Genomic DNA, 14711 nt, shown 5'->3' with positions numbered 1-14711 from the left:
TGAGAGGCCCGCATACCGTAAAAAAAAAAAAAAAAAAAAAAAAACACATTAAGATACTACTATACTAGAATAGCTTAAAAAAATAAATGCACTGGGACTTCCCTGGCAGTCCAGTGGTTAAGACCCTGCACTTCCACTGCAGCGGGCATGTGTTTGATCCCTGGGTGGGAACTAAGATCCTGCATGCCGCAAGGCGTGGCCTAAATAAAGAAATAAATACCCTGATAAAGTACTGGAAATGATATGAATGTTTGTGGGAATGCAAAAAGTACAGCTACTCTGAGAAACAATTTGGCAGTTTCTTTAAAAATTAAACATACAGGGCTGCCCTGGTGGCACAATGATTAAGAATCCGCCTGCCAATGCAGGGGACACGAGTTTGAGCCCTGGTCCGGGAAGATCCCACATGCCGCGGAGCAACTAAGCCCGTGCGCCACAACTACTGAGCCTGCGTGCCACAACTACTGAAGCCTATGTGCCTAGAGCCCGTGCTCCACAACAAGAGAAGCCACCGCAATGAGAAGCCTGTGCACAGCAACGAAGAGTAGCCCCTGCTCGCCACAACTAGAGAAAGCCTGCACGCAGCAACGAAGACCCAATGCAGCCAAAAATAAATAAATTTAAAAAAAATTAAACATAAACTTCCCATATGACCCAGCAACTCCACTACTAGGTATCTATCAACAAAAAATGAAAACATATCCAAACAAAAGCCTGTATGTGAATGTCCATAGAAACATTATTCGTCATAGCCAAAAAAAAAATGAAAAAAAACCATGTATCCATCGACAGGTGAATAGTATATTCATACAGTGGAACACTGCTCAATGATACATACAGTATGGGTAAATCTCATAAACATTGTGCTAAGTGAGAGACCCCAAACACAAAAGACTGCATACTGTATTATTCCATTCATATAAAATCCAGAAAAGGCAAAACTAATGTGACAGAAAGCAAATTAGTGGTTGCCTGGGGCCGGGGGAGGAGGAGGTACAAAGAGGCACCAGGAAACGTTTGCAGGACTGTGGACATCTACTAAAACTCATTGAACTGTAGACTTAAAATGAGTGAATGCTTGGGCATGTAAATTAAATTCCATTAAGCTAAAAAAAAAAAATCTGTAGTCCAAACACAGTACCTCTGGACATTAATGAAAATAAAACTTTCTGGTTGTAAAGACAAATATTTTGATGCTAATTGGTTTTGGCAAATGGGGAAAATATTTGGTTCTTCCCCAAGTACAGGTGACACATTCATTCATTCATTCATTCATTTATTGCCACGCCTGCATGTCATGCAGGATCTTAGTTCCCCCACCAGGGATCGAACTTGTGCCCCCTGCAGTGAAAGTGCTGAGTCCTAACCACTGGACCACCAGGGAATTCCCCCAGGTGCCTTTTTTTTTTTTTTTCTTATTATTATTATTTTTTGGCTGAGTCTGGTCTTAGTTGCGGCCCACGGGCTATTTGTTGAGGCATGCAGGATCTTTTCGTTATGGCACACGGTCTGGGTTTCTCTCTAGTTGTGGCGTGCGGGTTTTCTCTTTCACCCATGCGCGTGGGTTCCAGGGCGCATGGGCTCTGTAGTTTGCGGCATGTGGGCTCTCCCCATTGAGGCACGCAAGCTCAATAGTTGTGGTACAAGGACCTAGTTTGTGCCGTGGCATATGGGATCTTAGTTCCCTGACCAGGGATTGAACCAGCGTCCCCTGCATTGAAAGGCGGATTCTTTACCACTGAACCACCAGGGAAGTCGCCCCCATCCCACCCCCTGCCCAAGGTGCCTTTTAATTTTATGGATCTCTCGATTAAAATTCCTTTAAGTTCAGATAAATAAATATGTTTGTACAGGTCTATTGGTTTCAACTGGAGCCCAACTTTTGCTCTATTAGCTTTGGAAATTGTGGTTTGTGAAATATAAATACATGTGGAATTTCTTGGAAAAAAAAGTTCATCCATGACAAGTGCCACAGAAAAGAAGTCTGGCATATGGGTATTATAAGGACCTGATAGCAGGGGCATTTGACCTGGTCAGGGAGGTTTGAGAGCCTCTCTGAGGAAATGGTCCCTGAGCTCTGCAAACAAAAGAAAAGCAAAGAGCATTTTGCTCAACATCCAAGTCTACAAAGATTAACCTGCTGCAGCAGCTGACCAACAGTGCACTGGGTGCTTCAGGTGAAGAGATTAAGCAGATAACGGGATGAAGCACTCTGCTCCAGACAGAGGAAATTAAGGATAACAGGATGCTCTGTGCTTTGGATAAACAGGCTTTTAGGTAGCTAATATGCATTTCAGGAAGAATTTTAATGAACCCAGCTTCTTGCATCTTCCCATACATAGAAAAGCACTATAATCATTAACTTGAGAAAACTGCTCTTTGTAACCGGCAGTAATCTTTTACCAAAATGTATATTGACTGCTTGTACTCCCTGACCAAAATATTTACATGTAAACTGGCCTCACCCACTACCTCTTTGGAGCAGTTTTTCAGAGCTGAGAGGCTGTCTCCCAGGCTATAGTCCCCAGTAAGTCCCTGAATAAAACCTCAGATGTGGGGGAGGGGAAGTCATTGACTTTCCAGGAGGGAAAGAGCAGTCCAGGCAGCAGAAAGCATGTGCAAAGGTCCTGCCACAGAAGGCAGCATAATGAACACAAGGGTCTGAAAGCAGGGCAGTGTGGAGAGCAGTGAGAGAGGGAGGCTGTCTGGGGAGCAGGCAGGGAGCAGTCTTCAACAGGCCCACCTGGTTTTCCGTCTGGCTCTGCAGTCCGTGGCTGTGTGGTCTGGGACAGGTTAATTCATCTTAGCTTGTTTCTCTTCTGTAAAATGGGAATAATAACACCTGCCTCCCAGGATTGCTCTGAGGATGAATGAGATTAGGAAAAGTGCCAAGCTGTGGCACCAGATCAGGGCTCCTTAAAGTTTTGAAGGTTTCTAATCAGGGGAGTTTTAGAAAGATTCCCTGATCAATCTCTTTGATCAAAAGGATGAATAATCAATCTCATCATCGAAGAAACGCAAATCCTTTTACAATGAGTAGTCTTTCCCGTATCCTCCCCAGATTAAGTACTGGGGAAGATAAGAGGAAACTGGAACCTTCTAGCACTTGCTAATGGATTTATAAAGAGGTCCAGTCACTTGTACTCAAGAGAAAATGGGTAGGTGCACATCCAATGATCTGTGATTCCATTCCTGGATATAAACCTGAGAAAAATCCCACTCGGGGTCACCACAATATTGCTTGTGATAGCAACGCACTGGGGGGCTAGAACGGGGTTTGGTTACAAGTGGCAGAAATCCTCCAATAGCAGTGATTTTTTTTTTTTTTTTTTTGGCCACACGGCTTGCAGAATCTTAGTTCCCTGGCTAGGTTTTCAACCCGGGCACCAGCAGTGAAAGTGCCAAGTCCTAACCACTGGACCACCAAGGAATTACCACCCAATAGCAGTGATTTAAACAAGACAGGAAGTTCCCCTTCTCGCCAAAGCCCAGAGGTCAGCAGTGCAGGGCTGGTAAGACGCTGCATGGAAGCTCAGACCCAGGCGCCTTCTCTCCTCGTCCTGCCCTGCATGGCTTCCTTCCCCAAGGTCACCTTGTGTCAGTAGGGATGCTCCACTTCCAGTGAGCAGCAGGAAGAAAGCCAAAGAGAGGGGCACACACTGCCTGCTTAGGGACGTGTCCTGGAAGTTGCACACCTTCCTCTGAATTGGCATTTGGCCACACTTGGCTACAGTGGAGGCTGGCAAGCACTGTCTTCATTCTGAACTCTCTGTGCTTTGCTAAAAACCAGGGGTTGTTACCCTGGGAGGAGGAAGAATAGGTGTGAGGGGACAACAAATGGTCGCAGCCACAGGGGTCATGGGGATTAGGAAAAGTGCCAAGACCAAAAGTGGCACCCCTGGTCACGGGAAGGACAGAGAGACAGAAATCCTCAAATATTCACAAGTTGAATGTATTCCCGTTTATTCTGTTGAGATTGAACATATTTTAATTTTAATGTGTTCAGACTTATTAATGGACATAAAATATCTGAAAAAAATGAGTTATACCATATCATGGATTATTTAAATGTTAAAAAATTTTCTTTCTATATTTCCCACATTGTAAGTTCAAAGGAATACCACATTCCAACAAAAAGCTCTTTAAAGAGAGTGATGTGCTTTTGCCAAAATTATACCACCTATCAGTGGAAAATTCATGGCTTATTAGTAGACAGTGCTGAGAAAACTGGCTCATTATATGGTGAAACTAAAACTTGGATCTCATAGACAAAGGTAAATTTCAAATAGTTTAAAAGTAGTATTCAACATTTCAGCAGCCAGTACACCCTGGCATCAACAAATGAGAACAAATATTTGACCATGCAAAGAGGATGCCAGCACATACCAGTGTGTACTGGTTGGACTTCAGCCCGATATTAGTGGCCTAAATGTGAAAGAAAGCTAATAAACAGAAGAAAATGTAAAATATCTTAACTACTTTTAAATAAGAAATCAAAAAGCAACAAATGATATAACAAAATAGTTAATTCAACTACATTAAAATTAAGAATTTCTGTTCAGTGAAGGACACCCCTGAATATACAAACACAAGTGCCATTTTGAGAGTTTTTTGCAACTGCCCAGGAATATACGAAGAACTTTTGAGAGTAAACAAAAAAAAAAGATAGGAAGCCCCCATGAGAAAATGAGCAATTCACACAAAGGGAAACCAGGAAAGCTGACAGGTATATAAAGAAATTCCCCAAATTACTGGTGATCAGATGAATGTACATTAAAATACAGCACCACTTTACACCCAACAGACCAGCAAAAATTAGAAAGTTGGGCAGTAGCAAGTGCTGATGAGAATGAGGAGAAACAGGAAGCTTTAAGTGGGAGAGTCAATGACCATTCTGAAAACAAATAGAGAAATTAACCTGTCTGACCCATATTCCCGTCCTGGGTACCTCTGCCAGAGAACTTTTCACAAAATATGGAAGGGGACACGTAAAAAGATGTTCACCGTGGCCTTGTATACATGCTGAGGAGTTGGAGGCACCCAGGTGTCCACCACTTAGCAAATGTGTAAACAAAATGCAGTTGACACCCACCATGGAATACCTCAGAGCAGTTCAAAGAAATAAAGCTGATGTAGCATAAGCAACACAGGCTGAGTGAAAAAAAGCTACAGCACAAGATCTACAGCATAATACTACATGTGGAAAAAGTATATTCACACATACAACATGGCATTTTTCAAGGATACATTCATATTCAAAGACATGTAATCAACACATTAAAATGGACGCTTACGGGAGAGGATGGAGTGAAGGGGAAAAGCCATAAAACCAGAGAAGCCTTGCGTGGACTGGAATCCTGAGATCCAAAACCAAAAGGCTCAAGGTGCTCAATTATGCCTTAAATAATGTGTGTGCATCAGGAAGGTGGCTTGAAAGGGTCCTGGGGTGAGGAAGACACCCAAGCCTGAGAATCTGCTATATTCTTCAAAAGAATAACCCATCGTCTGACTCTGCTGAAGCTAATGCATGTGTGAGCTTGATCATCTAGTTTCCTGCAGGCTGAGGAGCCACACCCCTCAAGCAAACTTCACCCCCACCCTCCAATGACATTGAGGCCACTGCTGGTCCTGGACGTGGCATAAATGCCAGGCCTGGAATCCCATACCAGGGATTTCATGTTGATCTCAACTCACTCTTTCAATAGAAGCAGTTTCATAAAAGAGACATTTCAATAAAGGAAAGGGTGATGGTGGAGGGGAAAGGGTGAGGGTAAGGGATACCTTCTCCATGTCCCAGGGGCCTGCAAAACTCAGCACACCCTGTGGATGGAGCCACAGTCCACCCAGGGCAGCAAGGACCACCACACAACTAATCAGGTAGCTAACGGCTTGAAACCAGGGTCGACGGGGCAGAGCGGGGGTGGTCCAAGATCACTCCTTGATTTTGCTTTAGCTTGAGGATAAGTTCTACCTCAGTTTCAGCTAGCCCTTATGGGGCCAAAAGGGGGCAGCCGCTCTCCCCAAGTCCAAGCTGGGACTCTAAACAGGGAGTGGGGTTTCAGCTCCAGACCTCGATGAGGTCCCCGGATTCCATGCCCAGATCAGCCGGCAGCTCCTTGCCTGAAAGCTTTGTCCCATCAAAGAAGAAGGAGAGCTTGTGGCCCGAGAGTCCCATGGCCTCCTCGTAGCGGGACATGAGGGTCTTGAGAGGAGAATCCTGGATGGAGAGGAAAAAATGGATGTAAGAATTTGAAAAGAGGGGCTGAGGAGAACTTGTAGGGACAGACAGAGGACTTGCGACAGGGAGGACAAGGGGACAAGTCAAGTCAGAGCCCACGGAGGGAAAGGCAACTGGCCGAAGAAGCCAGCAGCAAGCTGGTTCCTCTCTAGGGAGCTGGGCCACAGAGCCCAGGGCTGGGATCTTGGCTCCGGGTCAGGCAGGTTCTCCAAAGCCGGTCTCCTCACCTACGATGGAGGCATGGATCACAAGGAAGCCAGCCGGGCTCTGGAGTGAGCATGACCTAAGCTGGGGGCCAGGTGCTCCCATTGAAATGGATGTATAACCCTAGCCAAGTGCTATGGGTTGATTGTGTTCCCCAAAAAAGATACCTTGTGGTCTTAACCCCTGGTAAATATGCATGTGACCTCATTTGGAAGATGTGATCAAGATAAGATGAGGTCATACTCGATTACAGTGGGCACTAAGGCAATAGGACTGGTGTGCTTGTAAGAGAAAACAGACACACAGAGAGACACACAGGGAGAACGTCATGTGAGGAAAGAGGCAGAGATTGGAGTGATGCAGCTGTGAGCCAAGGACTGCCAGCCACCGCCAGAAGCTGGAAGGAAGCAAGGAAGGATTCTACCTAGAGTCTCTGAGGGAGCACAACCCTGCTGACAACTTTTCTTTTTTTATAGTTGATTTACAATATTTTATTAGTTACAGGTTTACAACATCATGATTCAATATTTTTATAGATTATACTCTATTTAAAGTTATTATAAAATAATGGTTATATTCCCCTCTGCTGTCCAATATATCTTTTTTTTTTTAACATCTTTATTGGAGTATAATTGCTTTACAATGGTGTGTTAGTTTCTGCAGTATAACAAAGTGAATCAGCTATACATATACATATATCCCCACATCTCCTCCTTCTTGCGTCTCCCTCTCACTCTCCCTATCCCACCCCTCTAGGTGGACACAAAGCACGGAGCTGATCTCCCCGTGCTATGCGGCTGCTTCCCACTAGCTATCTATTTTACATTTGGTAGTGTACATATGTCATTGCCACTCTCTCACTTCGTCCCACTTGCTGACAACTTGATTTCAAACCTGTAGCCTCCAGAACTGTGAGAGAATACATTTCTATTGTTTTAAGCCACGCAGTTTGTTGTATTTTGTTATAGCAGCTCTCAGAAACTAATACGGCAAGTTATTCCACCTCTATAGAGGTTGGCTTCCGTATTTGTTAGATGAGGGTAAAAACAGTGCTTTCCCATGTAAGATTGTTGTGAAATTCAATAATATCCTGAATGTGAAGTAAATATCCTTAGCACAGGGACTGTCACTTCTTTTGTAATTATGATGGGTTTTATTGGTTACTGTCCAAGGGTGATTTTGACTTTAACCAGGAGGAGTTAGGAGACCAGAGCCAGGTTCCCAGCAGAAAGGGGAGGGAAGTTAACACTGGGCTTTTTCCACTATCTAGGATGGGTGGGGACCCAAGACCACAGAGGGCAGTGACTCCATCCTCCACCCACTGACACGAGAGACCGCAGAGCACGGGGCAAGGGGCACAGAGAGCCAGTTCCCCACTCACTCGAGGCAGCGAGACTTCCAGCAGCTGGTGCTTTTCCTTCCCCTGCACCCGCAGCTGGAGCAGGTGGGACTTCTCTGCGACATCCGGAGAACTTGCTAGCACCACACAGTCTGTGGAGGGCAGGATCAGGAAGCCAGGCCTAAGCGGGGGGTGGAAGCAGGGTCCCCTCTGGGCCTCTTCCCATATCCCCTCCCTGTGACAAAAGCCTCCTCAAGCCTCCCTGCCTTCCTCTCACCAATGATGTCAGCCACTCCAAGCTTTAGCGTCCTGGGGGTGGCGGTAGGGGACAGCTCTGTCTCTCCGAAGAGCAAGAGGATCCTGCTTGGGGACACCCCAAGACGGGCGGCCATGTGGTCCACCACGCTCTGGAGGGGCTCCGACTGGGAGGGGGACAAGAAGTGAAGGAGGCCTTCCTGCCTTGATGTGCTTCCCCCCCACCCACCCCCAGTTTCTGGCCTTAACTACTTGCTAAATTCCTCATCTGTGAGTTCCACCATATTTGCCTGGCAAGGCATAAAATAAAATCATGTTAATAAGGGTTTCAGGCAAGTGACACAAAGACATGAAGCAGCCATGAGTTAGGAGAAAAAAGGGAGTGGTGGGGATTGTGGCAAACCAGAACCGGATATGCCCCATCTAAACAGGCCAGCTGTTCCACAATTCCAGCTGACTGGTACCATGTAGGAATATGGGCCAGGTACTGTATCTTCCTATTTAAGAGAAACCAGAAATCTGGACCCTGGTACAAAATCACCCATTGCAAAGGTTGGCGATGAACTCATATGTTCATGTGAGTCATACATGGGACATCCCTAGGGGTCCAGTGGTTAAGACTCCACGCTACCACTGCAGGGGGTGAGGGATCGATCCCTGGTTGGGGAAGTTCTGCATGCCGTGAAGTGCAGCCAAAAAAATAAATAAAAGCACCGTACACCACAAAAGAAGCATGGGACTTCCCTAGTGGTCCAGTGGCTAAGATTCTGCGCTCCCAATGCAGGGGGCTCGATCCCTGGTCAGGGAACTAAGATCTCGCATGCCACACAGCAGGGACAAAAAAAAAAAGAAGCAGCAGCAGCACAGTTGATAAGGCCATGGGCTGCCAGTTCACAAGCCCTGGCTTAGTTGCTTGCCTGATGCACGGTTACTGCTCGATAAATGGTCACTTCTGTTATCATTCTTGTTTTGGAATTGGAGTCATCCCTACAAAAAGAGTAGGCTTCATCAGGAAGCTAGGGGGGGATCGGAATGACCAAGTGCCATCTGGGTGTCCACGGCAGTAAGAGCAAGCACAAGAGGGAAGCACAGGGTCCGAGGGAAGGAAAGAGGGAGGGGTGCACCCTGGGGAGGGGCTACCAAGCAAAGCTTCTCAGAGGATGTTTTAGTGGAGCCTTGAAAATGGGTGGGAAGTTTGTCAGAGAGAGAGGGGAGAGGGAGGAAAAAAATCTCCCAAGGGGAACAGTGAGCACAAAGGCGCACAGGGCTGAACAAGCACTGGGCAGCTCCAGACAGCAGGATGGGCAAAGGAAGCCACAGTCCCTTCTGCCCAGACACCACAGTCTCTCCACAGACAGTTCCTGGGACCCTTCTCCCAGACTCTTCAGGCACTTACCATCCTGATGGGCAATCTGACCAGGTCAGCCCGGCACCGGATTTTGAGCGGCAAGAGACGAGAGTTCTCTGGGAGAGTGGGCCCCTCCAGTAGGACCACCTCATCCTCCTGGCTCAGGTGGTCCTGGCCCTGGGGCTGCTTGGGACTCAGGCAGGAACGGAGATTTTCGAGGCGCTTGTTCACCTCTCTGGGGTGCAGAAAGAACTGTGGGTCAGTCAGGGTGGGCCCCCTCCATACTGCCCCTCTCTACCCCAGCCCAGAGTCCCCTGCCCTTGGTACCTTAACTTCTGGAGTGCCCGAGTATGCTTCCTGCTGCTGGTCCGTGGCAGACGTAGAGGCAACGGTGAGGTGTCCTGAAACCTGTAGAGATAAAAGAGGGACAGGATGGAGAAAGAGGTGAGACCCCAGCCCCACACCTCTCCTCATGGGACCCCTGGGGACCAGAGGGGTACCTGGAGAATCAAGAGAGAGCATCTTCCGGTGACATCCATCTTATAGGAAGACAGGGGGAGGTAAGGACAGGGAAAACCTGAGTCATAATTTTTATATTTATATGACCAAATATGAGGGAGGAGAATGCCTAACTTTTAAGATAAGTTACTTCCCAGGTAAAGGTCTGATAACATCCAAATGACACCAGGCACTTACTATCTGCCAAGGGTTAACTCTTAATTTACCCCAAAATTCTGACCCAGGTACCACTATTATCCCCATTTTACAGAAGAGAAAATTGAAGCACAGAGAAGCTGGCTAAGAGACAGCTGCCGGATTTGAACCACAGAGCAGTCTGCAGAGCGACACCCTTCACCCCTGCATCACTACTTTCTTAGACACAAAGCTGAAATCTCCACTTGCTGGCGGGTCCTGAGGGCCCGCTGTCATCCTCTGATGGGGTTCACCTCTTCTTTCCCCCAAGAAGAGCTTCAGTCCTCACCTGAGCCTCAAGACTCCTTCCGTCCTTCTCCTTACCCTTTGAGGAGCCAGCCAAGGGTTCTGCCTGCCTCAGCCTACCCCCCCAACTCCCTTTCTGCTACAGCGGCCCCAGGGCCCTCGCCTCACTCACAGAAACATCTCTTTCTTCTCTTCTCCATCCTTACTCCTCAGCTTCTTCTTCCAGGGAGAATTGGAACATGGGGAATCCTCAACGTGGAGACTGCTGGAATCTGCCATGTCCGCCTCTGGGGACAGAGTGGGAGGAAGTGGAAAGGGTTAGCCAAGAGAGGGCAGCGGGAGGCCAAGGAGAGACAAGTCAGGGGCTTCAGAAGGTTCTGAGAAAGGAGGAGACTAAGGGAGCCCCAGACACACACAACCACTGGGGAAGGGCTCAAGGGGTGTGAGTTAAAGGGGAAAAGCCTACCTCAGAGAGAAGAATGAACTGGAGCCTGACAGATTAGAGCAAGAGAGTGTCAGAACTTCGTGCTAAGGCATGAGACAGTGGCGAGTGTGGACAGTCGGAAAGTGGCTCACCCCAACTGAAGCATGCTCTTCTCACTTTTGATCACACGCACCCCACAAATGAAGAACACTGAGCACACAACCCGGAAAATAGGTATTTACTTAATACACGTATACTACTTACTATACAGGGACATACAATTATATATGTTATGAAACATACACTAAAACAAATGTCAAAGGATGATTTTTTTTCCTAATATTTCTCTTATTTTCTTCCCATACTCAGTTTGGTGGGCACAGAGAGACTGTGACTCCGGGGTGGAGGAGGGGGTGTGGGGCAGGGAGGGAATGAGGTAAAGAGGTAAGTATAGGCCCTCTGAGCCTACATTTCTCAAATTTCATCCATGTGTCATTGCCATATTTTGCCGTATCTCTGTATTATTTAATATCTTTCTTTCTTTCTTAAGTTAATTTATTTACTTTTGGCTGCGTTGGGTCTTCGTTGCTGCGTGCGGGCTTTCTCTAGTTGCGGCGAGCAGGGGCTACTCTTCGTTGCGTGCGCAGGCTTCTCAATGTGGTGGCTTCTCTTGCTGCGGAGCTCGGGCTCTAGGTGTGCAGGCTTCAGTAGCTGTGGCACGTGGGCTCAGCAGTTGTGGCTCGCGGGCTCTAGAGCGCAGGCTCAGTAGCTGCGTGTAGCTCAGTAGCTCAGTGGCTTAGTTGCTCCGCGGCATGTGGGATCTTCCCGGACCAGGGCTTGAACCTGTGTCCCCTGCATTGGCAGGCGGATTCTTAACCACTGTGCCACCAGGGAAGTCCTAATATCTTTCTTTAAATCACTCATTTTAACTTGAATATCTTATAAAAGGAAATCAGGTATAATATTCTAAACTATAGAAGCTCTTTTCCATTTGCTTGCCACACGATCATCATTAACCATAGGATATATACTGTGAATACAAAACAATGATAATGAATCCTAGATCAGTGGTTCTCAGAGGCAATTTTGCCTCCTGGGGGACATGTGGCAATGTCTGTAGACAATTTTGGTTGTCACAGTGAGAGGAGGAAGGGGTTGGGGTGTGATACTGGTATCTGGTGGGTAGAGGTCAGGATGTTGCTAAACATCCCACAGGGCACAGGACAGCCCCCAACAAAGAATGATCCAGTCCAAATGTCAGTAGCACTGAGGTTGTGAAATCCTGTCTTAGTAGCTGCCAGAGGCCTGAGATTCTGCGTTTCTGACAAACTCCTGGAAGATACCCAACATTCCTGGGTCCACATTTTGAGTGGCAAGGACAGAGGTGCCTTTGTACTTCTCTGTTCCAGGTACCATATATGCAAGCCATATATGTAGTCCAAGAGGGGGCTTTCTATATATTCTCTTTAATTAAGTCTCACCAAAATCCTTTGACATAGGTCCATTTTTTTTTTTTTGCGGTACACGGGCGTCTCACTGTTGTGGCCTCTCCCGTTGCGGAGCACAGGCTCCAAACGCGCAGGCTCAGCGGCCATGGCTCACGGGCCCAGCCGCTCCGCGGCATGTGGGATCCTCCCGGACCGGGGCACAAACCCGTGTCCCCTGCATCGGCAGGCGGACTCTCAACCACTGCGCCACCAGGGAAGCCCTAGGTCCATTTTTTATCCCCATTTTGCTGATGAGGAAATTGAAGCATTGAGAGATTAACTTGCCCAAGGTCACACAGCTACTAAGGGGTAGAACTGGCATTCAAACCAGGCCTGCTGGTTCCTAAATCAGCTCTTAATCACCCTGCCATACTCCCTCATAGTGCAAAAGTCTTAATCCAAGGTCTGCATTTGCCCACTGGATTGCTCCCCTATTAGACTTGATTCCTACTCACTGCCCTTGAGTGGTTTGCAAAAATCACATCACTGAGGGAGAACAAAGGCTGGGCAGCCCTGAAAAGATTCAAAGAACACCCTGCTGGCTCCAGAGTGTTCCCAAGACACTTGCTGCAGATGTAACAAGATGTTACATATTCTTAACACCTCCCCCTCCCGTTCCCAGGATTACAGAATCAGAATCTCTGGGGATGGCACCTGGAAATCTGTATATTAGCTCACTCTTATGCCTATTAGAGTTGGTGGAAGGGTGTTTTGACAGAATTTTCTGTGCCTTCTGGTTAACAATCCAGCTCCTTTCAGGATTGGAGCTTTTTCTGGCTAGGATGCAGGAGTCACCTCTCCCATGTCCTTCCCCTGAGCCCCAGGAAACAACTAACTGCAGGGATGTAAACTCCAGAAAGTCTCCTCAAAGAGGCCAGCACTGGGCACCTCTCCCTAGAAGCCCTCCCTTACCTTCCTCAGTCTCTGGGGGGCAGAATTTCAGGAGGGACATGTGGTCTGGGATGAGGTGGAGGCTGCTTTTCACCTGCAAAGAAAAAGTAAATCAGTCCCAAATCCTCCCTCCACTTAAAGAGAAAACTGGGGTCGATTCTTCCCTCACACCCAGGCCTCCTCCAGCTCCCAAGTCCTCCCTAAGGATGGGAGGATGTAGACATTACAGCCCTCCCACAGGACTCAGGAGCTCAGCTTCCCCAGGATCCAAAATTGGAGTACCCTACCATACGGTATCACTTCTATGTGGAATCTAAAATATGACACAAATGAACCTATCTACAAAGCAGAAACAGACTCACAGACATAGAGAACAGACTTGTGGTTGCCAAGGGGAAGGGGGGAGGGGGGAGGGATGGACTGGGAGTTTGGGGTTAGTAGACGCAAACTATTACATATAGAATGGACAACAAGGTCCTACTGGATAGCACAGGTAACTATATTCAATGTTCTGGGATAAGCCATAATGGAAAAGAATATAAAAAAGAATGTGTATACATACACATATAACTGAATCACTTTGCTATACAGCAGAAATTAACACAACATTGTAAATCAACTACACTTCAATTTAAAAAAATGAGTACTCTGACTCCGACACCCCTTTCCCTAATGCACTGTAAGGATGCAAGCTTAGTTCCCCTTTTTTACGAAGCTGCTAGCCATCCTGCTATCTTAGAATCCTTGGCAATCTCAGCTCCCTAGCTAACCCTACCATGTGGGGACTCCAGCCTCCTGGAGCCCCCAGTTCTCTGAACTTCCATGGACCCCAGTCCCCATCTTCCTGGATCTTTAGCAATGGGCCCCAACCTTAAAACCCAATATGCCCCAAATCCCAGCCCTAGGTGCCTCAACTCTTCTCTGAACCATCAGGGATCCCAAACCCTTAGGCTCTCTATACCCCCGACACTCCAGCTCCTGGGAATCCCAAACTCCCAGCACACTCCAAACCCCTTCACCTCCCCAATTTACAGAAACCCCAGGAACACTGCCCCCAAGGCTCCTATACCCTGCTTCCGTTTAGTCTCCCAAGACCAATCCTAGAACCCTACCCTCAACATTTCTAAACCCAGCCCTTCCGCGCTAGCCCTCTCAGGGACCTGCGTGCACCTTCTCGGAGTACACTGGAACCGCCGGTGCCTCCCCGGGATCCAGCAGCAACCGCCGCCGCCTGACCAAGACCCGAGGGGTTTCAGCCGGCCGTGCGTCCGCCCCTTCGCTGTCACTGTCGCTGTCGTCCCGGGGCGCGGCCGGCACGGGGGGTTCCGGGAGCGGGACCTCGGCCGGGTCCGCAGCGCCGCGCGCCGTTCCGACCTCCAAGACATCCTCATCGCTGTCGCTGACCAAGTCCACAAGCACCGAGTCCAGGGTACGCCGGGCTGGCGACCGTTGAGCGCCAGGACGCCGACCACGGCCGCCCCGGGATCCCAGAGCCCCTCGGCCGACACCGCCGCCTCTGGGCCGCCGACCCCGTTTCCTCACCGGCTCCGCCATGGCACACACCAGGCTGCGTCAGTCGTCCGCCT

The 14711-nt window shown here is 48.1% G+C and overlaps 1 protein-coding gene across 2 annotated transcripts; it reads right to left on the bottom strand.

The window, feature by feature from the left end:
- Nucleotides 1-3938: 3938 nt before the first annotated feature.
- NFATC2IP (nuclear factor of activated T cells 2 interacting protein) lies at nt 3939-14711 on the bottom strand. Of its 2 annotated transcripts, XM_060078842.1 has the most exons (8): nt 14296-14711; nt 13147-13219; nt 10496-10610; nt 9712-9792; nt 9433-9619; nt 8059-8203; nt 7824-7933; nt 3939-6217 (listed from the first exon to the last, which is right to left on the bottom strand). In XM_060078842.1, exons 1-8 carry the CDS (start codon nt 14677-14679, stop codon nt 6059-6061), a joined length of 1254 nt encoding a protein of 417 aa, XP_059934825.1. In that variant the 5' UTR covers nt 14680-14711; the 3' UTR covers nt 3939-6058. The 2 variants fall into 2 exon arrangements, with proteins under 2 accessions (XP_059934825.1, XP_059934826.1); XM_060078843.1 differs by lacking the exons at nt 7824-7933; nt 8059-8203.

Source organism: Mesoplodon densirostris, chromosome 16, assembly GCF_025265405.1.
Source record: "Mesoplodon densirostris isolate mMesDen1 chromosome 16, mMesDen1 primary haplotype, whole genome shotgun sequence".
In the NCBI taxonomy this organism is placed as follows: domain Eukaryota; kingdom Metazoa; phylum Chordata; class Mammalia; order Artiodactyla; family Ziphiidae; genus Mesoplodon; species Mesoplodon densirostris.
This window is presented reverse-complemented; position numbering and strand designations above follow the sequence as displayed.